The sequence below is a fragment of the Hylaeus anthracinus genome, unplaced genomic scaffold (assembly GCF_026225885.1).
Source record: "Hylaeus anthracinus isolate JK02 unplaced genomic scaffold, UHH_iyHylAnth1.0_haploid 11997, whole genome shotgun sequence".
NCBI classification, from domain to species: domain Eukaryota; kingdom Metazoa; phylum Arthropoda; class Insecta; order Hymenoptera; family Colletidae; genus Hylaeus; species Hylaeus anthracinus.
The window spans coordinates 7,054,534-7,080,806 of NW_026534344.1; the positions used below are offsets into that span (position 1 = coordinate 7,054,534).

At 37.1% G+C, this 26,273-nt stretch overlaps 1 protein-coding gene across 2 annotated transcripts in view; it reads left to right on the forward strand.

Annotated features, from left to right (window-relative positions):
- LOC128889698 (protein timeless homolog) overlaps positions 1–26,273 on the forward strand; it is a 187,935-nt gene that overhangs the window by 491 nt on the left and 161,171 nt on the right. For both annotated transcript variants that reach the window (XM_054147553.1, XM_054147554.1), the window contains exons 2-15: positions 82–267; positions 375–528; positions 609–789; positions 881–1,012; positions 1,074–1,169; positions 1,424–1,587; positions 3,354–3,471; positions 4,323–4,585; positions 5,462–5,594; positions 5,670–5,824; positions 7,170–7,300; positions 7,367–7,517; positions 7,611–7,691; positions 15,234–15,331. In XM_054147553.1, the coding sequence (XP_054003528.1) occupies positions 174–267; positions 375–528; positions 609–789; positions 881–1,012; positions 1,074–1,169; positions 1,424–1,587; positions 3,354–3,471; positions 4,323–4,585; positions 5,462–5,594; positions 5,670–5,824; positions 7,170–7,300; positions 7,367–7,517; positions 7,611–7,691; positions 15,234–15,331 (1,951 nt within the window). In that variant the 5' untranslated portion in view covers positions 82–173. The remainder of the gene's footprint in view (positions 1–81; positions 268–374; positions 529–608; positions 790–880; positions 1,013–1,073; positions 1,170–1,423; positions 1,588–3,353; positions 3,472–4,322; positions 4,586–5,461; positions 5,595–5,669; positions 5,825–7,169; positions 7,301–7,366; positions 7,518–7,610; positions 7,692–15,233; positions 15,332–26,273) is intronic.

Here is a 26,273-nt window from a genome sequence, read left to right on the forward strand (position 1 = left end):
TTATTTTCCTTTAAATATTTATGTTTGCAAAATTGTATATGTACCATTGTTTTAGTAAGATTATTATGTTGCTACTTGCAGGTAATTTATGGAAATTATTCGTAGTAATGACAATTCAAATTTTATAAAGCACCATTGGATGTAAACTCATTTATATCATATAAAAAGTGACAATGTCAGATTTTCTTTCTACCGAGCTTACAGCCACATGTGCTGCGCTTGGTTACTACGATGGGACTAAATACCACCTAGATAAATATTGTTTAGGTGAGACTACTTTTTCTGTTTTATCAATGTAAATTCTTACACATGCTACATAAATTATTATTTAATTCTAAACTGACTCTGTATTAATATTTCCATTTTAATCATAGTTGTCATAAAAGACCTAATTAGATATTTAAGAAGAGATGATGACAGGCATACTGTACGTCAATTTCTTGGTCAATCAAAAGTACTTGAAACTGATCTTATTAAAATTTTTATCGATCATTATGATAAACTTGAACTTTGGGATGTATTATTGAGGCAAGTAACAACTTGTAGATTTATTTTAGAAGAAGTGTGTACTCTTTTAATTTCATTTCAATAATTTTCCAAATAAATAGGTTGATTATCAATTTAACAAGTCCAGTTTTGTTAATTTACAATGAACGAGTACCTACTGATAAAATGGAACATACAATATATCAGAAACTTATTTCATACACACAAGCATATAAAGTAGCATTCACTGATGATCGTGTATGGACAACTTTAAGCAATCGCTTAAGTGAAATTTTGAAATTGGTATATTTTTAATGCACATAATTTGTGTAAGCAGAAGTAGTTAAGTGAAGTACTTAACAGGAATATATTATTTCTTTTTCTACTTCTGTAGGATAATGTAGAAAGAGGAGAAGAAAATAATATGACTATTGAAAGAATTCTTATTTTCATACGAAACATACTACAAGTTCCTCCTGATGAAAATGAGAATCGTTCTGATACAGATGTTACAGTTCATGATCAGGTATAACAATGAGTGTAGCATCTTTTGTAGGAATGAAAGTTATTTTTGTATTTTTATTCAGGTTTTGTTTGCTCTTAATGCATCAGGGATCGTAGATTTGTTACTGTTTACTGCTAGTAATAGTAACGAACAAATGTACCATTTACAAATTTTAGAGGTATGTGAAAGATGAAGTTTTCAGTTTTAGCATTCGAACTTTTAATGAATATTATACTTTTCAATAGTTTGCACGAGCAGAGAGATTTTGGTTTTTTAATTCACATCTTATAATAATGCATAGTTGAATCATACATCATTTTTATTGTATTAACAAAGATGGTTTATTTTTTAATTTACTGTTTTTATATTTTAATTTTTAATTGTACTACGCGAGGATTTTTCGTTTTTATAAATTATGTAAAATCATACCAGATCGTATCGTTAATGCTACGCGACCAAAGTGCAAATGAGTTAGCTAAATCCGGTTTGCAACGTTGTACCTCCGAGAAAGAAAAAGATGAGGCAGTACTCTTAGCTGCTCGGCTAAAAGAGAAGCAACAGAAAATGGATAAAATAAGAAAATATGCGGGAGCTCGGTAAGTTTACATTTTCTGCAAATTTCCTTTACACGTATTTCTCTTTTTTCAAATTTACACATATCGAAAGTACCTCCTGATTTTTTTCCACTTTAAATGTTGACCACAATTATGTTACCTGGTTCTTTTTATACTCGGCAGATAATACTCATTATTTGTCTAAAGGAAAGATAATAACGAACAAGCTACTTTTCTAATTGTAGACTTATTGTTATTACAGAATAACATTGTAGAAAATAATTATCTATTAGATTTATACCTGTTCCAATTGATTGCACTCGTGGATATACCACTTGATTTCAATCGTGCATTCAACACGAACCGCACACATGGCTTTTTATGTATCACACACTAGGGACACATTTACGCGGGGTCGGCTAATGTATTCCATTAAAATGTGCCGAATGCAAACGTAGATATATATATGCAAAAGGGGAAGTAAACAATTGCACTGCATGTGTTAGGAAAGTGGTAATATATTCAGCTGTTGGTGGTATTCTACGCGTAATGAACACGACCTACATTTTAAGTCCACGCACTATTTGAATGGAAGCTTTCATCCACTTATCCAAAAGAACGCACGTTTCGTACTTGTACTGTATATTATTTGTGTCTTTTTGTTACGCGCTGTTATTTCCCGTAGAAAGCTTTTTGTATCCGGAAAGACTCAGCTTTTTGCACTCGACTCACAAACCGGTCGATAAACAACACCAATGGAAAACATCAGGGCAAGAACCAATCCATGGTCTTAGGTCTGAGGTTTTATAGGTTTTATGAAAATATGAATGTAGCTGTCTCGAAATATACGTATAAAACTTTCTGTACCATCAGTATTTATATGTTTCTATTAGGTACTTTTAAATATTTTTTTTATTCAATTAGTGAAAGGTTCGAATTAATTCCTTATTGAACTTCTAACGAAGACATAATAATATGAAAATGTAATCATTCAGAATGATATTTTTAGATTCTAGTTCATACAACTCGTTATAAATTGGTTTTATTACCCATTTCTTTTAGTCCACTCCTTGGATTCGTTATAGTTTTGACGTAGTACAAGCAAACGATGAGTTGTTTAAATATAATCTAAAGATGTTTACAAGGAGATTCTCGCGAAAGAAAAATGCTGGGCAAGAAACTGAGCTCTCATCGTTTTGCAAACTGTCTGCTAGTGACAGGCTTCTTCTATTCCATTGATTGGATTTTCAGAAGTCATGGATGAAAGTGGATTTGAATGATCAGATCTTTTTCAATCACTAGCAAGTACATTCTCTGTGCATACTGATTCGGATTGAAACGAGGATGGCAAATTTGATCCTTTCTTAGCGCTTCTCTTTTTAAATTCCATCCTTGGATCATAATTTCGTTTGCCCGGAAGATTTTTATTTATAAAAAAAGGTCTCAATAGAAGAATATTCCCTTTTACGAAATTATATTGTTTCCTATTTTTCGTAGATTAAATTACAGTGTCTTGTGGCGCATGAATATTATTTTTTCAGCCACCGTATCGTTTATTTCATCTTCAAAAGGGTAATAAAACCTTATTCATAGAATCACAATAAATAAAATAGCTCATTCGCATACATATTAGAAGAACCACGTTTATTATCATCTCTGTAACCTTATCAATTTCTTTGCATTTCCAACTTGAATCACTTTTTACCTCCATTAATTAAACGTAAATTAAGTACACCTTTCCAAAGGTAGGAAAAATTATTCCTTGTATTCAATAGCCCGTACAGCTTTAATTAATACACTATGTTTAGGCATTCGCATTTCGGCGGTACTTACGTCGTTCAGAATATGAAAGCCATCGGAGATAATCAACTGATATGCCACAAACCGTACCAGAAGATCGAGGCATTAAACTTCGGCCAAGTCAAGGTAATTTCTATGAAACCGCCACTTTCGTTCCTTTGTTTGTCTGCTTATTCCAGTGAAATGAAGGGCGCGAAGTGTCAGGTCAGAAAACGATCCATTCAATTAATCTTTGGTTTCCGACCGCGGTCCTCGTAATGAGTAACTGGAAATGAGGCTGGCTGGATTTGAATGAAAATACGGCTGTTAATTAGGGCTATTTTCGCGTAATTAGAACCGGCTCCTTGCTTAATGGCGCTGAAGCATTTAAAACTAGGTCACCGTTCTTTTCGCGGGCATTTCTCCTCTTTTCCTTCTGTCTACCATGTTCCGCTCGACTGCGAAGAGTTCCTTTTCTCCCTTATACTGTTATTGCCGTCTACTTCCCGGAACATCCGTATTTGAGGACAGAGAAAGTTTTCATTATGGACCGTCATAAATCTGCCGGGTCACATGCCTGTCGGCTATCTGCATTGAAGTGATTACGGACTCCCGTTGTGTCCTTTATGGAATTTCATCCCCCTCAGCCCTCTCGATCCTCCTTGTTTCCTTTTTTACCTTTCTACGGAATTGTTACATAAAAAAGAAGTATAAAATGGGTCATCTTTTCGGAAACGTTATACCGTGCAGGATATCTCTCGAGTTCTGTTAGAAACAATCTAAGCGAATGTTTTTATGAGGCTGTTTTTTTTCCAAATTCTATAAGTAGGAGAAATATTTCATAGAACACGAACGAATATTACGAACCTCCGATAAAATCTTGTATCTTAAAGCTTCTATTAGAATAAATTATACAATTTTAGAACGATGAAAGTTTAAAAACGTAATCCATTAATTTTTGTAATTAATTAATTTTTGTAATATCGTTCTAATGCTAGACAAAAGTAGTGAGACCGAAAAATAGACGCCCAATGTCAGATCCGAGGGGCGAACGTACATCCGCTCTAAGCGTGAGACTCTTCTTGAAAGAATTCTGCGTAGAATTCTTGAACGCTGCTTATAATCCTGTAATGAGATACGCTAGATACTGCATACAAAGCGGAAATCAAGGCGATCCATCTGAAACGACTTGCTATCTTTGGGCTCTGCGTTTCTTTATGGAGTTCAATCGCCATTACAAGTTTGAAGTAAAATATGTGAGGTGAGTCGTCGCAACTTCTCTGTTTTCCGATAGAAAAGGGCGCATCGTCGCGAAGTAGATGCTAAAGAAAGTAGAGTGATAGTTTTCGAACTCGTTTTACGCATCGTCGCTTCCTTTCGATTCTTGTCTTAGAAAGCCATTTTCTGACGAGTACTTTTAGTACGCATTGGACGTGTTTTGCATTCAATAACGTAGATTGCCGAGGCTTAAATTTTCTTTAATTTTTGATTGGAACAATTCATTGTCGGGGACACATAAAAATATTATAATCCAACATCATGACTTTACTGTTATTTATATATGTAGTAGGTTCTTGTAGATGGTCAAAGTCTTATTTAAATCATCAAAGTCTTTGGGTCTCATGAAAATATCACTCATTGTGTTCGAACAATAAATATCAATATTTGAATAGATTTATTGCAAAGGAAGCCCATTTATTTTTATTAGGGGAATTTATGTTTCATGGATCACATCTTTGGGTCTGTAGTTTGTTCTGGATATTCATATTTTTTAATCAAAAAGTTTTAAACCAACGACGGGTTGTTCGTTCTATAACTTGGTATTCTCCAAAAGCTTCATCAACATTACGAACAGCTGTCACCGCATTGCAAATCAATTTAAATTTGATCTGTACATACGTATTCATTTACTTTGATCCATTGTTTGCCTCGCTCTACAATCTGTCATTCTGTTCTAAAATAATTGACGAAATATCTAGTTAGTTGTGTCGTATTGAATTAGTTTCAAACCAGGAGCATTTCTTAATCATCTAATGACAGAGTTGCCCGTTCTATTGGCCATTGAATGAATTATTTTTTAATAATGTATGGTAATGCAACTTTTTTTTTTATGTAATGATAAAATATTCGTTGATAGCGAAACGATATCTACGGAAGTATTTCACGTAGTTCAAAGACAAATGGAACATTACTACGAGATGATGTTAATGAATAAAAAACAGATCCCAGCGTGGTCTCGTAGATTACACGTGGCATTGAAAGCATATCAGGTGAGAAATACAACCGCCGATAGTCGCTTTCGTGAGATCGGCGGAAGGAAACAAGCTGTTCTTTTTTTGTTTCAGGAACTTTTGCACACTTTAATGGCGATGGATCAAAGCACGGATCGTGGTGTTAGAGAATCCAGTAAAGTCATTAAGAGCAACGTATTTTACGTTCCAGAATATCGGGAAACGATTCTTTCCCAGCTTCTCGGTTTCGACGACATTAAAATGTCACGGTTTGTATGCATGTAATATAAAGGAAATATAAACGTTGATATAATTGGTAGAAATGAATTATATTTTGACTTCAAGGGTGGTTTCACTTGTAAGAAACGACTCAAACCAGGAGTCCGAGTAAAAAAATGTAGTTCATAATACTAGAACGAAAATAATTATATTAATAAGTGCATTACTTATGCACATCCTTTTTTACATACATTTATTGTAACGTAACAGTAAACGCACGAAATATTTTTTACAAACATCACTTTATGAGATGCCTCTGGTTAATAGACATCGATTTTCCTACTAAACTGGTAAGCTCTTCATAAAGTTCGCAGACGTTACTCTGCTTCGTATATTAGCACAACTTGTTATTAATCAGAGATTTAACTCATAGCAACTGAAATTACACGACAGTCGTACTCCGGTGAAAGTAATTAATAAGTTTCAAGCAGCTCGTGAAGCTGGAAGATAGTAACAAAATTGAGTTTTGAAAGTATAGTGACCGATCATCGGAACTCCGTCTCTCAGCTAAAAGTTAAAAAGTCGTTCGAATGGCAAGTGTCATTTTTAACTCCTCTAAATAAATTATTTTATTAGCGGACGTCAACATCTGTTGAATGGACAGTCAAATTTTTCGTTTGCTATTTTATTAACGACAATTGCTTCAACCCCCTTAATGCGACCATTGCGAAAGATTCTATCTCCTGTCTCGTGTTTTGAGTATCTATTTATCCAAAGTACAACAGTGGAAAATGAAAATTATTTGCTAAAACTTTTATCCACTGCATACAGATTGATTCAATCTCGAATCAATCGGCTCGAACTACGCGGGAGTTATCCTTCATCCACTACCTTGCTTCTTTAATGCTTCTTCTTCTCCTTTTGCGTTCACCCCTCTTGTCTGCTTCCTCTCTCTTCTTTTGCGCTTCTTGGCGGAATAAACAACTTTTATCGACCTTCGTGCTGGCGAAATGGGAAAAGGCAGGGGAGGGGTGGTGGGGCGGGCGGGGGGGCGTTCAACTTTCCGCGAGTTTGACGGGTTTTGCAAGGATTTCCACTACGGAAATGTAAGGCCGGTGCGACGCGCCGCGATATCGTCGCTACTGTGACATCTTGGTGACGGTGGCGAAAACAGGACTTGACGGGTGCACTAAACTTCGTCGGTGATTTTACCACTTTGAAACTGTATACGCGACAGAACTGTATTAATTCCGTGACGAGTATTGTGTGGTTCGAAATCACTTTTAGAATTGTGCAGATAATGTACTCGATCAGCGACAAAGTTGAACAGAAATAGAAATAGAATAGAAATTCACGACAAAAATAAATATACACGAAATTTCTGTATTTTTGTAGACAATATTTGATCGATCTAATCACAACGGTGCACATCTTTCTGAAAATGTTGGGGCACTTCTGTGCGAAAAGTAATCGTAACATAATAGTCCAAAAAAAGGCCAAGCCGCGCAAGAGCAAAAGTAAAACAAGTAAGAATAACTGTTTTCTTTTGAGTTAAATGAAAGAACGAACTATCTGACGTTAAATATGAACAGAAACTGTGCAGAAAGAACAACCGCCTTCTCAAAGTATGGAAGAACGTTGGAATGATATTGGACCCCAGTTGTCCAGCGTAATGCGAGATGGGACTATACCGGAAGTTGCGCCATTTGACGCAACATTGGACGTACCGATTGATGATCAAAAGTAAGAGTTTAAATTGCTACAGTAAATCTTGACGAAACTGACAAATCGAACCTCGTAACATGGAAAACTTGATGAATGTTTTCTGGTGTTCAGAGTTGAAGCCGTGAAGAAAATTCAGAAGCTACTGCGGGCGAAGGATTTTGAACAAGCTGTTGGCCTTATCCGCTCAGCAAGGTAAGGATACTGTTTATTTTGAAAATTCAATTTATAAATGTTGGTCTTTATCTTGGAACGTTCAGTACCTTCCGTAACGATGCTAACGTTTACAAACATAAGTACCGCTGCGTTTATTTTGAAAATAACGTCTAAGAGTAAACCGGTGCATTAGTATACAAGGTGCATGGTTAACGAGTAGTATTCTCCTTTGTACTGGTTGTTTGAAATACCAATAGTTATTTGCAACAGTCCCTTTGTCTTTGGTATGGAACAGCGTATTTCCTTGTAGTAACGAATGACAAACTGTTATTCTATAAACTGTTGGAAGGGAATATGTATGCAATCCGATAACGTGTAAACGTATTCATTTAAGAGTTTGTAATACTAGGTAAAAATATCAGTATGTAATATATTTGTATCATAAAAATTAGCCAAAAGGTTATGCAATTAGATTTCAATAATTGATTTCAATTGAGTATCTTATACATCACACTGTTTATGTTGTAATAATACCGATATTAGGAATTTTTGGAAATATGAAATACAAATCGATCGAATACAATAGAGATACCGTAAGAAATGAGGAATTTAAAGACATTATAATATCGATTTTAATTCCGAAACTGCAACATTCTATTTATTTCCATTCCATTCTGCAAATATACTATACTCCAATGTTGATTTATTTTTAAGCACAGGTGGATCAATATGTCTGATAAGTAAAAATTCATTAGTAAGAGTAGCCTAAATGTTATGGATTTCCTTCGTATACAGGATGAAATGCTGGGAAAGCTTTAAAAAGTCTTTCATATCTAACTCCATACGTATGGAATTGTACCATTTGGTTATCAACTTCAAGTAAAATATTGATAGCAACTGTTCAGGAGCAAGGAGGTGAATGTTCGAAAGTGAAAGCTCTCGCTAGATCTGACCACTCATTCGAGTGCACTGTTTCCATCAAATTATTCGGAGACGTGTATTTTATCAAAACGTTTGACAATTTCTTTAGCGTTCGTTTTCGTCCGATCTTTGAGTCAATTAATTAATCAGCAGCCAAGCGTTTGCACTTCAATTGATATTTACATTACATTAAAGCTGAAAGGGATGCGTCGCCCCTGCAACATGTCGATGTTCATTTCAATGAGCCATCGGTAGCACTGAACTCTCGCTTTGACGCGTTTCATGGCTAAATATACCTGCGAGTCTTTTCTCTTCGCCAAGTTGTTTCTCTGTTCCACCCCATCGGCCCTTTCGGATGATAGCCTGACTTGTCACTTCGATGGTTTCGTAGGGGTTCGTATACTTTGGAGATGAACTCGTCGATGCGAGAATGCGCCCTTTGTACTCAGATTACCTTCAAAATTTCTCGAATACGAGGAATTATACTAGACATTTGCTCTGTTATTAGCTGAAACAAAAATTTATAAAGTCAAAATGGTAGAACAAAATGCGAAAAGTGACTGGATTTGGTTAAATCTTTGTGTATTGGGCGTTGATTCTAAGTCTGAACTCGAACTTTGAAAATCAAAATCTGATAATTCGATCAACAACTGTATTTTTATTCCCAGCGATTTTTGTACTTGTATTCATTTTATTTACACTGTTTCGACGAAAAGAAGAGTTTATCTTTCTTGCACGAACAATTATGGTTTAAAAATTGTTCTAAAATCTGGCATCTATTACCGCAAATAAATATTCCACTTTAATACCTTTGCTCAAAGCTGCTAGAATAAAGTTGGCGAAACGTAAAACTGCCCCATCGCGGACACTCTCTCTCTCGCAAAGATGGAGAGTTATAGCCCCTCGTGCAGATTTTTTTTTAGGCCGTATCCTCGTCACAGTACTTCTACGGGGTACTTTAGGAGATTGTTCGTAATATTCCACCGTCCATTTCATGGGGTAAGCTTTGCCGTGGCCGGTACACAATGGAGGCATCTGCTTCGTGCCGACCTTCTGCACATAACAGGATAAAAGGAAGCAGCAGACTGTTGACTGCGGCGCATATAGCGGTAGGCTCAAAGTAGGAGATATTAATAACACATTTATGGTAATCCGGTAGTATTACGGTAAACAATGTAACGCTTTGAATCTCCCTTTTCGGGAATTTCTCCTTATACATATAAAGGGTAGAGCGTTTAAAACAGCTCATCTGGATAATACGTTTATTTCATGAAGATAGAAAAGAATGTTTCGGGCAGAAATTACTTACACATTTCATATATAATATTTCATACGGGAGTCAGTGTTTTGACATTCTTTGGATTCTAAGCCTTACGGACTTTTTTATTTTTTCCATCTGGAAGAAAGAAAAGTAATTGAGACATTTTTAGAATTTGTTTTACCTGTCATATTTCGATTATTATAAAAAAATATTTTTTTGTTTGTTTTAATGGACACATACACGTACAGTTAGCGTGATTGTAACTAAACGGCCGAATGAATTTCTGTGAAACAAGATGCCAATATTTAAACAAGATACTACAAGGATAACAAGATCCACTTGGAATTAAAAAGTCCATCATCCTATATTCTTCATAAAATCAAACAGTGGGTCACATATTAATAAATATGTACGAATGAATTTTATCAAAAAAATTGTTCTTTATCTTTGAATATAAACGATACATCCAAGTGGCCTGCTTTAAGTGTTCTACCCTGTATAATGCACAGTGTGCCCTTGAGAATCGTGGAGAGTTTCTGGTGATCGCGTTCCGTTTGTTTAGCAAATACTCCCTTTGCTTGGATACCAACTCAAACTTCAAATTTTCTACTTACACCGGCTGTATTTGTGCCACGGTTGTGCAAAGTGTGCTGACTTGGGTGCCGGCTTGAATAACTCAAAGTCACAGGATAATTAAGGGGCAGAAGTTCAGGGTTTGCTTTCTCTTGAGTTGAATAAACGGTTCGGCACGTGATCAAAAAAGTCTTACTCGCGGGCAAAAAAAAAATTGCAGCTTTTTTCCTAATCAAGGCGCTTGGGGTAAAGTTATTCGCGTAGCGGCAGTTTAATTAATTTTGTCCTTGCTTGCTGCAATTTTGTGGGTTAAATTTTACATTGATTAACTATCGAAATTTTCGATTTTCTTTTTTATATAAGCTGTGTTTGCATGACAGTATATTTCATTATTAGCATCGTTCCATTAGGAACTTTTCAAAATTGTTTATATTCATAAAGGGTTTTCCAAAAGGAGCTCTAGAATCTTGCTTTATCCAGTTTTTTTAAAAAGGAGCATGTATTTTGCTCAATGCCAAACAATCATTAATTTAGTATAAGATTATAAATTATTCGTATTAAACATACTCTTAAAAAAGTACTTTGTCTTCTGCTATCTAAATTACGAAAATAAAAGAAGACATTTGTATTTTTCATGCGTTTATGCGATTCCAATCACAGTTAAATACTTCTCGTGGTCAATTTCAACGATCTATGTAGCTTTCAGCTTCTTTTAGCTGATCACGCCATATTAATTGTACTATATACTTTGACTTCCGACTAAATGATGAACTCAGTCTCGGCTATCGTTCGGGTGTCAAGGACGAGAATCGACGCGTCGAAATTATTCGTCCCGTGTCTGGCAAAAGAGCTAGTTTGAGCGTCGGGATTGGAGGGTCGGTTGAGGCGCGTCTGAGAGATTCCATTGTCGCGGGACTTCAAATCGAGGGATAATGGGGATTGTATGGTGCTGGATTTCTATTCAGACAGCCACCAGTAGCGGCCCCGTACGAGCCACTTCTTCTGCCCCGGGGACAGCACGTACCCACCTCCTAACCCCCTCGGTCCCTTCTTCTATATCTTCACCCTTCTGCCACCCGCTTATTGGATTCTTCCTTCAATTCAGGGATTTTGCACTTTCGGAACTAGCCAGACTTTCCTGACCTGCGACCTGACAAACTCCCAATACGGATTTGGTCTCTTTTCTCTGTGTACAGAGGTTGTATCGTGTCTTATTGCGATACGGGTTTTGCACTACATTGTAATGTTCGCAAAATTATATAGCTCGAAAGGATTACTTTGGTATTAACCCTTTGGACTCGAAATGTGACTCTCGGTCACTATTAGGTTTATAGGTTTGACGCGGTAAATCGACCAACGATAATGCCTGTTTAGGTTTCATTTCTTTAGGCGACCTGACTAAGCTTAGCATTCGTGGCAATAGAATGCTAAGGAAGCATCTCGAGTTACTAGTGGATACCAGAAAGAAGGCCTCAAGTGCAAAGGTTTAATAGAAAATTAAGAGGAATTGAATACGGTGGCGCCTAAGTATCATCTGTCTTAGTTCATAATAACTCAGCTTGAGTTGTTTTTAATTTAAAGTGCCTTTGATGCTGATGGCATAGATTTCCATGATAAGGTGTAAACGTTTTTACGTATTACATATTTATGAAAGGAAATCCACATTTCATCATCTACCTCGATTAAAAAATTGAGAGCAGGCTCATTTTTCTTCTGGACGAGGTGTGCTAGACATTCAAAAAATTATTTTCGCTGAGTTTTTGAGATACCTATATTCTTACCTTTCACGCGAAATATAGGCTTAACGTGACCCAAGCAAATAATATGACTTGAAAGAGTTCCTTTGATGTTAATAGAAAATTAAGAGGAACTACGATAGCACCATTAATTGTGTCTACGAATAAAATTTAGTATATGTTTGTGATAATATGTACATAGGTAGTTATAGATAATACTTTGCGTGAAACCATTCTATAGATGGACAATTTTCTATCATACATATACGTTGCACACGTATTTGATTATATTACTTCTGGATATGTATCATATACATTGCACGCGTGTTTAATTGTATTATTTTTGAATATGTATCAATTTCTTTCTGCAAATTTTCTGTTAACTCACGTTATGTATACAAAGTATGCAGTTAAATATAGAATCATTTCTGTAATAGCACTCCTGGCGATGAAAGAGCTCGTTACCTATAAAATGCAATCAATATAGAATAGGAATTGTTTCTCTGAACGTTTTCTCTCAACATTCCTCTGTAGTCCAATTCAATATTCCGTACAAAATATATCCGATTTCCACCGCGGATCGCAAGCTTTGAACATTCCAGATTTCGTATTACCGCGTTTACCGAGTATCGCAAAAGTTTGATCTATTTTCGTAAAAGTTTGACTATATCGCGACGGTTTACGTCCTTTGCAGCGTATAATCGGGAAAATAGCACTCGAATATAAATCCAAGTTCATCTAGCAAATGGAGACTCTCTGTATGGACGTAACGTCGTCTTCGTGTTCAATCACGTTCCTTCGTTCCTGGCGCTCTCTTTGAAGCTTTCTACCTTTCAGAATATTTCTACGTGCTGCAGTTTTTTAATGAAAATTCAAGGCAGGCTGTGACTTCCTGAAAAGTCGGCCCGCCATCTAGCACAGTGTTAGGAATCGTCCACCATTAACTACGCTCTTTTTCATGAGTGCTCCGCCAAGGTGAAGACGTGATTTTACCTTTGTCCTCCGGTCACGTACTCCGACTTTCTCCACGCCGTGATGCTTTTGGATTCTCACAGGGAATAGAAGTTTCGTGAAACGGGTCGGTTCTTTCCGGGTCTTATGAAATTGCGAAAGGTTTTACGGTGGAAAACGTTCGTGCGAAGTAATCGATATTTCTGTTTTCTGTTTACTGTACGTAGGTAGCAGATCGCGATATGAAAAACTTTATTCTTTCCAACACAGTGCCTTTATCAAGTAGATTCTCTATTTTAAAGATGAAGGTCTTTTTCGCGATTCCGAATTGCACATACAATTTTATTCAGTATACTTTCTGTTACGCTTCAATTTTACAACGATCGTAAGACTTGTTTGGTTCCTCGAAATATCATAATAAGTGAAGTCGTTCATTATCCTCCGGGCATAATGTTACGTGATGATTAAAGAGGTACACTTCTTCCAGATTTAAATACATATTTTTATCCAAAACATATCGTAATTATACAGTACAAGTACTGAATTTAACATACAAAGTTGTTCGTTAAGATATATTTAAAAATGGTCAAGGCATAGTAAACAGACATGTATGTATTTAAATTTTGATAACAATCCTTTGGCTACGACAACTGCGTGTACTTCCATACAACAAGAGAGTAGCTTTGCTCCAATCCTGTACAGTCCCGTAGTACTGCACTTTCCACTGTTTTTTCTATTTGTATTCTCTCCTCCGAGGTCTTGCTGCATTAGCTGCAACCACTGAAAATATTAGCATAAATTTTCGTAAATTGCAGAAATTAAGATTTGCATTGGCTGGAGGCATCGATGAGGAACTAGCTCTCCCGGGGACCGGTGTCGGAAATAAATTCGATGAAACTTAAGTGGCTCGCGAAGCAGCTGTGCCCTCGTCTACTCGCGAATCTTTCTTGTTACGCGCTTTCCATCCATTCCCTTTACCCGGGGGCAACTTCAGCATCTTCTACCTCTGGATGTTGTGGAACACGACCGTTTTGAGAAAGTTACGCGTGTGCAGCTGGTGATGTCGGCGGTCGACTGAAGGTAGACGGAAGAATGGAGGGTTGAGGTGTAAACCCTTGACGCAAACAGTCTGATGTTGGCGTAGATCGCGGCGAGGCTCTCTCGTGCTCGAGGGAGCTTTCTACGAGACCTATTGAGATTGCCACTCGGACCTCTCCTTTGCCCATTTGCTGTTCTCCGTCGTCTCGCTTTCGTGTCTCGGTTACGGACGCCATCCACGTTAATGAAACACGTCATTAAGTGGATGACTCTGTTTAATCGGTCTAATCTTGTTCTATTATGCGACCCACTTTTTTGAGCAGATCTATTAAACTTTGCTGAATGTTTTACAGCACTAGTACGTAAGGTGTAGCAGGAGATATTCCTGTTGTATCGTCGTGTTTTTCCAGTCTGAAAAATATGGTTTGAAACCATCTTTTGGTTATCTTCAACTTATTTTTATGGATATATTTATTTACCAAACTTGTAAGACGCGATGGAGTAGAAACATGATACAGTGATTTAATTTGAGAAATCGATAGATTTCTTGGGACACTTATTTCATTTTCTAAAATTTACTTATACCGGGGTTACGGCCTAAAAATAATTTCTATGTCAAGAGCTGTTTTTCTGTTTCATTATTTTGCTTTTCTGCCTTGAGAGAGTAATGAAGTACTTGATTATGTAGGCTACTTGACTTAATCACTACTTTGTTATTACTTGAACTACTTGACCTCGTGCTTCTTTCATATTTGCACAATGCGCAACTCTGCTGAAAACGTAGACATGATCTGACAGTCATATTACTGTAGCTTTTCAATGTTTGTGTTTGCAGTGAAAACAATACTTGCACGTCCCACGTGCATATTTTCATTTCATTCATTACCATGCTCATTAAATTTTAATTAATTATGTGTTCACGAGCAAGAATCATTTTATCTACCATATTTGTCGAGGGAATGGAAAATATTCTCAATTGTAAAATTAATATTGTTTGAATAATATTTCACAAATAATAATGCATGTTTTTGCAAACTTATCAATTTTCAATATATTATGAAAGTTTGAAATACAACAATGTATCGAATATTTTTTTGGCAGAGACGTCTGGCCTGAAAACGATTCCTTTGGAAAGCCCGATATTTCATCCGAGGAGGAGTTCCTGGTACTACGGGAAATTTTCTTAGCAGACTTGGGAGGTAAGTACTTTCTCATTATCAATACAATAGTGTGAATTTGCTATTTCTTCATCCTTGGATGCACTGAAATCGGAATGAAAAAAAAAAAAAATCCCGAGAAAATTAAAGCAAATGAGAAATAGCTGTGAGAAGGTTGGTCAGGTGGATTAAGAAATACTTTTTTAGTAAACTTGTTCAATGTCCACACCATTCCGCGAATGACACGTGGTCAAGCGCTGTCATGGAAAAGGACGATGCTTTTCCTGCTAGCCAATATTAGACGTTTCTATTGAATTGTCGTTATTAGAGGTTCCAATCAGAGGCAATATCGACTGTCACCCAGTTTCACCTGCTTCAGTTCATAATGCAGTAATCCCTTGCGATTCTGCTACGTACACAGCTGCAGCTTTTTCTAGTTTAAAGTGCCTTTTGACGTTGGCGTAGGCTCTCAGGGCAAGGCGTAAACGCTTTTACGCACTACACTTTTGTGAAAAAAAAATCCACTTTTCATCGCCCTCAATTAAACGATTGAAGAAATGTTCGTTTTTTTTCTGGGCGAAGTGTAGAGTGAAGAAAGAATTTCAATCTTCAAATTTGGTTTTACCGAATTCACGAGAAATATCTATGCATTTGGTTTTGATACAAAGCCTAGATCATCAATCTTAATAATAGTTTCTCTTGAGATTATTTCCCATGCTTTTTAAATTCACTCGATTCATTTGATTTATTCAAGAATTTGCTCAAAAATAACAACATGGACTAATTTGTATAAGAAATCGAAGGTATTTTGCACCGTAATGCAACTTTACATCAAATGCTGGACAATTTCATCTACTTGTATAACGTACATTTTTTAATATACCGCACACTTTCAGTCACGGTAAATCGGCCATCCAAGAGAGAACTTAATCCCTGGCTAATACCGTGCCATCTCGAAGATCGTTTAAATTAAATTCTAGAAAATATCGTGGTAACGAGATCCTAGGAAACGAGACGACATATATTTGCAATCTCCGGTAGGCACCTTGAGATAAAGTTAAAACTTCGTACTTTCAAAGCACTGGTCGTTAGTACTTTTTGCCGCTCCCCATCCTCCCGTGGGGATTGCCTGTGTAACTTGAATTTATCGAGAAAATTATATTCTCTGTACACATAGCCCCGTGAGAAATTCGCGGACGCCGCTTTTCGCGGCTGCCCGATTATAAAGTGGAAAGTCTCTTATTACATTGAAACCTAAAAGTAATAAGCCGTCTAATTTAATTCGCAGAAAATTTCAAACTAACCGGCCAAGTACATTGGATTAATGGCTGACCGTCGTTTTTATAATGTCCAGCGAAATTTTCCGTCGAATAAAACCTATCGGTTGTTTTTATTTTTCGCCATCGCATGGATCAACGTTATCGTCATTCTTGTGAACGTTCAATCCTGGTGTCCTTTCATCGTTGCTGCAAGTTTTTCATGCCTTGCGTCCACTCTTGAATACACACGAGTATCTCGCGCACGATGCTCTACGATGAATAGATACGCTGGGTTAACGGGTATAAGTGCTTCAGGTACGACAGTTTACCGCAATGAAATATATACGGTCGTTCATTTATTTACCGCACGCGTTTGAAATTTCACCGTAATCGCCGTCAGTCGACGATAAAAGCTTCTACAGTCGACGGATTTCAATATTCGTCCTCTATTTTTCCCCCCTTTTCTCTTGCCCCACGCCTACTTTTTTTTTTTGCTTAAACTCCTGTCAGAACAAATTCACACGCTGTCAGATGTTCGCGTTTCCGGAATATTAAGAAGGGAAAAACTTATAAACACGTAATTTTACTCAACGGCAATTTCCCTGGGAGCGGTTTGTAATAACTGGCACGTACATTACGACACGAATTTAATTAAACACACCCTCGGCATTCATTTCGCGCTTCTAATTTATGTATGAATAACTACGCTATACAGCGCTGAGATTTCATGACGTTCTGGCTAACGGAATGTATTTATCTACGTTTATTAACGGCGTAACAATGGCTACAGCGTTGTGAACGCTTCAATGCCGTGTCGGGACATTTGATTTCGGCTTTGTCCATCGTGTCACGTGCGTCGCTGATACCGCGTCTTAGCGGAAATTAATTTCTAACTTCTTTTTATGTTGAACGCGATCAACATTGGTTTCTTTCGTAAATAGTAAATAATTTTTTTCGAAATTAAGGAATATTAATATTTATCCGTCAGTATTTCGGTTACAATTATTACTCTATTTGCGGGTTTGTCCGTAGAGAAACTTTTTCCAACCGGTGACGTTCTGTTTAATTTCAAATTATTTTTGCGCGAACCACTTTCCTGTAACGTCAGAAATGTCAGAAATACTTTCGGCGGACACGGTTACACCGTTTTTCTCTTATCTTATCCCGTATATTACGTGGGTTGCTGTTCTTGACGCGTCTGTGATAAAAAGCTGAAAAAACGAATCGAGCGTATGGAGCAGTAAGAGAAACAGCAACAGGCGACGTCGGAGCTGCGATTCCACATACGCATCGTAAGCTGCGCCGCGCTTTTAACGAATTGAAACGAGATCAGCTAATTCTGCGATGAGTTCGCGTGATGCAGCTGCTATTTTTTCTTTTCGTCCACGTTTTTGGAAATTTATGAACGCCACCAGTTGTATTTCCTGACTTAGCTTTGCATCCGACGCGCATAATGGAACGTCTGTTCCGCGTTGATAAAACATGCGGCAAAAATCGCAGAATATTTCATAAGATAGACTCGCCATTCTTTCTTTTTTTTTACCTTTTTTACCGGGATAAATGTTCCGCTTACGTCGAGAAAAGTTAGTCGTTGTTTTGCCATTTTACCTACGAGGTGGGTAATACTCGTACGTTATACTATACGTGTGCCCACGCATTGTGAAATAGGTTTTAAAGTTTCAGGATTTTTAGCTGAAACTAAAATGAAACTAAATACGCTTGTGTCTCTGCTATGAATTGTGCAGGTTACTTTTATTTCGCTGATTTAGATATGCTGTAATAGTAGGATATCACAATATTAGAAAATGTATTTAATAACTAAAAATAGGTGACGAGTAAGTATTGAATTATGATACAAGGTTATAATATAAATTTATAGGAACGTTAAATATTCTATAGGAGACTGATTCTCGCATAGAAAATATCAATACATGTTATTCGTGCGCTTCCGTATACAGGATGTTTTAAAATATGTTACTTAAAGCCATAGCTACAAACTGAAGTGATTAATTGAACTCTCAAAAGGGAATTAAAAATGCTTTATTAAACATACGTTCGTAAAAATTAATAGTTTTTGTTATACTTAAATTTTTAAATTGTTAGCTAGTTTCGGATACGAGTACAGATAAAATAAACATGTATTTGTATTCTATTCTAATTTATTACTTTATATTAGAATTATGAATATGTCTGAAATTCTTGTCAATAATTCCGGGTGCACAATCGTACTTCGAATATATGTAATGTAGATATTAAATGAATAGAGTTTAATCATTGAATGAAACAGAAATGGTCCGATTCGTTCGCGGTTAAACGATCGGGTTTTATTCAGATTTTCCTAAAGATTCACCGTTTGAATGCGTTCGTTCTGCAGGTAGCCATTGAAATCTTGCCAGACCTAGTTATTAATAATCAGTGATCGATGGCACCAAATGTCTTCGATTCGTTCGAGAGGGTTTTATTTATACATGTCCTTTTGGTGCTGTAGGGATGCTCGGTTATCCGTACTGGGTATATATTTCATCGGCTGCTGCTTTTGCGTGAAGTATGGGGCTACAAGAAAGGAATATGCGCCATTCTGCAGTTCAATTTTTCTCTTGCTCTCATACGAATCCGACTTGTTGGACTGAATACTTGATGGATGTGTCAGAATAGAGAGGCCATAAGTTTTTCTCCGCTCGAGGTCGAAGGTTTGATGAATGAAAATCGAATTGAAAGTCTCGTCCCGTGCCTTTAGGATGAAGGAACGTAAAATTTACATCGTGCTACGTTAGGAACTATCCTTGCCATAGTGCTCGCTATTTCCTACGCACACTGTTTCCATTCTTGGTAGGTTTCATGATCTGGAACTTGGCGTCTTCTGACGAGATATTTTCTGATCGTTTCGTACGTTTCGTTCTTCGCGTTGCTACGGAAAAATACACCTTCAACGTTTAACTGTTTGATGTAGGTTTTCAGGGCATGCAAGGGATAAGGGGAATGCAGTTCTGCTATAGAGATAAGCTTGCTTACCTGTTTCTTCTTCTATCGGACTTTTATTCCTTCGAAATCTTCTTTGGTCAGCGCTTCCGGCTAGGGCTTCTACGTGTGCAGAGTAACGATTTTTGATGACGACACGTTGGGGATATTGATAAAAATAGTTGATCTTTTTGTAAGACACGTGCTGAAATGTGTACACATGCCGATGGGTTATCGACTTCGGTTTTCATCGTTTAAAATGTCGAATGCTGTATGTAATATTAAAATATTTGTAGTAAAATATTGTTATCATATTAATTTTTAACTCTTAGCGGTTTTTGTATGAAAAGACATTCAAGTTTCTCGATCGTTAATTGTCTATGGTATTGTCTATGGTTATCGTCGACGAAACCTGACCAATATCTTGGTCAGTCTCTTCTACAGTCTAACTACGAATCATGGTTACAGTACCAATACCACAAATTAATCCCATGATGCATAATCAGTATCCGATATGGAACTGAAATGAGTGACCAAAATTCTTGTAATATTTATCGAGGATATTCCAAGGGATTTGCACATCACGTTAAGATTCACTGTACTACGATCTAATTAGTGCTCTCAGACTGATTACGCATTGGCCGATGTAGATTCTAAAGAACACGAGAGAATAGTGTGCCTTGAAAAGTGTAAATTGAAACGAAAACATTGTAACGTTCATTTGTATTTTCATTTGAGGGCGTATTCTTTAAAGGACTTAAAATAAATTTTAAAATTTCGTAAGTTTATATATACGTATATATACATGTACAAGATTTTCTTCGAGATTAAGGAATTCTGAAGAGAGTACGTTAGCGAGATGGAAAAGTGATTTCAAAAGTGCTTTCAAGCAATATAAAATCGTAAAAGGTTTTCTCCAGTTGCTTAGAAAGTACGCGATACGAGGGTCTGGATTTTCAATAATTTACTTTCGCTATTCCTAGTTTATGCGGGCACAATGGATACATTGTTTACGGGTCGAATGGAAAAAAACGTTTCGCAACATCTGATGTAATTTCTCGCGTAGTTTTTATTCCCCTGTCTCGTGTTATTTATTGCCATAGTTTGTTTCGCTTTATTTATTATTCCATTATTTATGGCGACGGCTCGACGTTAGTTCATTCTCTTTTTCACTTTGAAAATCAGTATCGGCGATCTGTCACATTTCCGATACAATGTGATCTATCATCCACACCCGTCGCAGCGCATTTATCGTTAAATGCTGCTAGTGTATGAACATTCGATTTCGCGCATCTGTTTTTCGATGGAAACCACGGTACTTTCGGAGTTGTATGTTTCGCTATGCTAGTGTTTCTCAACCTTTTCGGTGTAAACGCCCACTTTGTCAGATCTGTTTTTGTTTAATTCGCCACGTATGTGTGTTATATGTGTGTTATTATTACAATCTTCCTTATTAGTATTTACACGAAATGTATAAATATATAAGAACCTACAAATTCTTTGAACGAACCTCCTTCAATTATAATTTCATCATTTTTAAAAAATCTGAATATTAATCTTTCATCTGTGTATATAATTTAAACATTTTTAATCTTTCCTGTATTAAATAATTTTAACAGTTTCAAGTATCTCTTCAGTGTATATAATTAAATTAAACCATGACTGCTATTTAAGCAAAAGTATTCCTCCTTTTATATTATATTTCAATTTCCTCTCACTTGAATTTCATTGCCGCTTGAACGCATAATTAATTGCAGATGGTTATCAAGATTTATCAGCTCTTTCTAGAATAATCGCGGTGTATCAAAGCTGAGTGCCACCTCATGAAGCAAGGATAACGTGTTCAAAGCACTCTTCGAATCGATATTTACCGATGTTCAGGTATCGAGGAGACAATCGTAGCATTAATGGTTCTTTTCCAGCCACTTCCTCTCACGTGAATGGCACGACAAGTCTTTCGGTAACGATCTATAACCATTAACGTGACGATGGCCACTCGAGCAATACTCCGTCGTCAGTTTCCTTTTTCTCGCTCCCCACGGCTTTTTTCCGTGTTTTCACACTTTATGTAGATTCCCCCTTCAGTAAGGCTTAACGGAATTCACGGTAATATAGGCATAGTGAAATTTATTCTTGAAAATAAAGAAAGCGTAACAGGAGCGCAACATTCATGTTTACATACTGTAGTAAATTATCACGCGTTGACTTCCTGTTTCTATTTAAATAATTCTATTTGCACTCACAACAGAGTAAATATTGCAGTATACAAGCAGGGTGGAATTAATTTATTGTATACGAAACATTGTAAAATTATTACAAAACAAACGAAAGACTCGTTGATTCTACTCATCAGAAGACTCTTCTCGTGTTATGCACGCATGTCCATTAATTAAGAATTTGTTTACTAACATCGAATTAGAATAGCTTGATCTATAAAACCTAGGTTATGAAGCTCCCTTTGCACGAAGTATGTAATTCAACTGCACCACCTTTCATTTTGGACGTAACAATTAGGATTCTGAAAATAAGCAGTTGGAAATTTAGAAAAATGATCACCCTTTGAGCTACCTTGTACTTTATCGTAACATAAAAAAAAACAAGTACAAAGTGATCACATTTAATACATACGACTTGCTACGAAGCTTGTTGATGTTAAATTGGGACACTTAAGAATCAGAAGAAAGCGAGAAGGCCAATCAATACTTAAGTGTGCATTCGTCGCTATCTGAAGCTGTTATGTACTGTACAAATGGTATGCAAGGGGTGCACCAAGAGTACTTCAACCCCACGTAAGCTGCAACGCGGCGGTTTCCCTCGCAGCTAGTTAATGAAGTTATGATTGAAGGTTAAATTCCATGAAATTGCCTCGGTTAATGGTTACGCGTCCCGCCATGAATGCAAATCAGTGTTAAAAATTCGGCGGGACCACGGTGAGAGTTTTACACCGAAATAACGATTTTTTTACCGCACCTTTGGGAACGCTGGACGCAATTAAACCGTGGATAATTTTGATTAATATTTGCGAAAGCTCTGCGGTAATTAACACCGACGCGATAATGATGTAAGAAGCTATTAACCTGTATCGAAAACGAGTGAAATACAATTAGAAATTGTTTGTTCCGTAATTTACGAGGCTGTTACGGAATTGTGCATTACCGCAACGCAGCTTTACGTTATTGTGCCGGACGTACCGTGGTTGACAAGCGTTTCTGACCAAAGGGTAGTTTAATTATATTGCTCGGATAAAGAGTCCTTGGAAACGAAGGTACATTATAACTTAGGTACCTGGTGTGTTACAAGTGTTTCTTTCTTATATGATTTGTTTAAGGTCGCATCAGCGTCTAGGTTATTAGCGACCACATTTGACAAAGCGTCTAGTTGTTTATGTAAATTCCATCTTCATACTCGGACTAGTAAATTGTAGCGCCCAATGCTTTCGCAAATTTATAGAAAGTGTTTTATTAATGTATAATTCGAACAGAGAAAGAAAGCGACGAATGTGTTCGACTAAAAAATGAAGCTTCAACACATTACACATCGAAGAATGTAATAGAACATAATTATGGTTCAGTCGGAAATTTTAGACAACCTCAATATTAATTTCCATTGCAGAATTTGGGTTTCAAAATCAATAAAACGTATATTTCACGCACGATGCCAAAGCAAACCTCTCCTTTCTGTAAGTAAATATGCGAGCTTTCAGGGGTTGTATTTACATCAGGAGAAGAAACATGACGTGCGTGTAGCACGTCAAGCGAGCGGATACGTTCCGAAGCGTGGCATCATTTAACACAAGCCAACGAATTAGCGATGCCGGCGCGTCAACGAATTCTTCATCGGGATTGAATGGCCGTGAATTCCTTTCAGAGTTGAAATATATTTTTTTTCGGGTACCACGCAATCGCGCAAGCGAAATTCTAGATTTTAGCGAAGGAAGCGAGAAAAGAGGGATCGACGTCGCTCGTGTAAATAACAGAAGTCTTTCTGAGTCCAAGGTTAAACAATTTCGATAGTACTCGCATCTTCGCGTTTCTGCTTTTGCACGGCGTTACTTTTCCCTACATCTTTTCTCCTGCGTGGCTGACGTCTCTGCCTGGCCGGCGGCGCGCCGGCTAAAATAATAATGCATTTGCGAGTTTCGTAGGAATTGAATAATAGTCATGCTTGAATAATACAGATATGTAAATGGAGGTTCGCTTAGGGCAGATACGAGGTGGTGGCAGTAAAGGTGGTATATACCTAGCATATATCTGTCGTCTTTGGGGGCTGTAGCTTTGCTTGATTGTAGCTACAGTACGAGCTTAGCAATCTCGAGGTACCCGAGCTATTATAGACGGGGCCAGTGGACCCCCCAATAGACTAGACTCCTCATTAGGGATGCTAGAGAATGATCTACAGCTGACGTCAACCAAATAAATATTAGACACCTGATTTTTAAGAAGAATAGATTTTAATACAAAGGTGCTATACAAAATTATACGATATACAAATATATAAATATACAACTAGGGAATTACTTTGTTTCTTTTTTGCATCCCCAGATTCTCATTACCCTTGTCGTTTTCACCTTCACCTTATCGTATTGCTCCTTTCGTGCTCGTCTCTTTCATGAAGCATTATTATTTAAATGTTCTTCTATATAATTTAATAGTTAGCAAACAATTCTTTGGGATTTTTAAGGAGTCGAATGCCACGATTTGAAGTTCAGATCTAACTCGTTCAAATGTAACTCCATTGGAATTTAATAGAAATTACGAGCATCCGTGCACAGTAGAACTCCATTTGTCTAAATACGACAGGTCAATAAGATGGTTCAAATACTAGGTTAGTTCGGATAATAGAGATTTACCGACTCTCCCGTGTACCAACCTTTCGCTTCGATAATAGAAGTTGCTATGTAGGAAACTGGATTCCAGCACGTACCTTCATTTCGTCCACCCTATTAATAGTTTCGCTTCCAAATACAATGGTGGTATGTCTTCAATTAATTATTTTTTTTTATGTGTTATGTTAATCAATATTAAACGAAAGACTAGTTTTTACATACACATTTTAATTTTCGACATTACAGTTTGAATCTGAATTTGTTACAATTTTGTCTGAATTATTTGGTAAAGCGTGTATGAAAGTATAATTATTATAGTGTACATTTGTCATATTATTATGTCATTACTAGTACCATGTCCATAATTTCACACTAGTTTTTCTGTAACTTGCTCGTAGTGAAACGTAAAAAGAATTATTATTACATATTACTTATATGTTTGTTCTTTATGCCTGTTTATTTACTCTCCAGCGATTCCAGATACAAAACCACCATTCCTATATTAATTTAAGACATAGAACCTTTCGTAAATTCGACGATTTCGCTCGGTCTCTCAATCATTATGATAGCTATCAGCAAGGCGAATACGTTTCCTTGAATTAAGTACCGAAGATGTCCTGTTCCGTGAAACGAAGTTAGTGCGCTCGAACCGCCACGAATGAGACAGGCGGCAGCTTCCTGACGTGCCTTCGAGGTGAAACGAAAGAGCAATCCATTCAGTGTGTTCCTGTTTACCTATTTAAATCGAATTTCGCGCTCCCCGGCGAACAACTGAAATAACTTCAACGCGTAGTTTCACTGTGCACGATTTTCTTTCTCGTAGTTGCCTAAAATTTAATGGTGACCTCTGTGGCTATTTTAATAACCACTAAAAATGTACCCGTCTAGGTACTCGAACATGGTTTTTTGAATAAGAATACTTGGAACGGAATAAAGCATGTGAGGTATAATCGTTAATGACCAAAGCTCGATGCGACGTTAAACATGAAAGAAAAACAAGAGTACTTCGTTATCGGTATTTTCTCTACGAAATCTTGGCTTCTGCGTCGTTTCTGCGTGAGACATTCGATGGAAAATTGAATAAGAATCGACGCCGTGCCGAATCGAACGCGCCTCTGGTTATTTATTTCACACCTGACTTAAGCGGGGATAAAGAAACGTCAGGATTGAGATCACCGGTGAGAGGATTTCATTCTCCGTATTCGATGACTCAATAACCAATTTAACCGTTTCTTACGGCCCCGGGGAGGTAGCGTTTTATTGCGGATCCTGAGATGCGTTACTATATTTATGCAAATTGCCATCGGGGCCCTCAAGGAGGCGGTGAACTGTAAAATACGGCTGAAAATTCGGTTACATCTTCTCGTTATGTGTCTACCGTGCCACTTTCAGCACGCTTGCGTATCGAGATTTTCCCTACGTTCGTTGCTGGAATATTCGGTTTCGAATAAACGACCTGTGGTATGCAAATTTTCTTAAACTTCGTTCCAAGGGGACGAGACTTCGAGCGAGATTATTCTAAGGGCTATATCAACAGTTTTTAATTAAACGCACCGAAGTTACAGATAAAGAGGCACGTTCATTCAAATTTCGTATAAAATGTTTCAGTGCCGTTGTCGATATTGAAGCGTCACCGTTATTTATACATTTTATTTTTAATGTTGCTTCACGCGTGTCGCATGTTTCGCAAGAAATTTACTTCACGAGCTGGGAATTATATTCGCATTGTTTGAACCAGTATCGTCATTACAACCAACAGTTGAAAGGATCCACACCTGACAAACACGCCTTAATGACTTCTTGACGACAGAATTAGGTTCTCGCGAAACGACGCGAGATAAATTTAAATGCGTACCCGCGTTGCCGGGGCGAGACTACGCGGAAAGTTACCGGAAACCAAGGGCGGGCAGGAAGATCTTTTTTGATACGAGCACGAAATAGC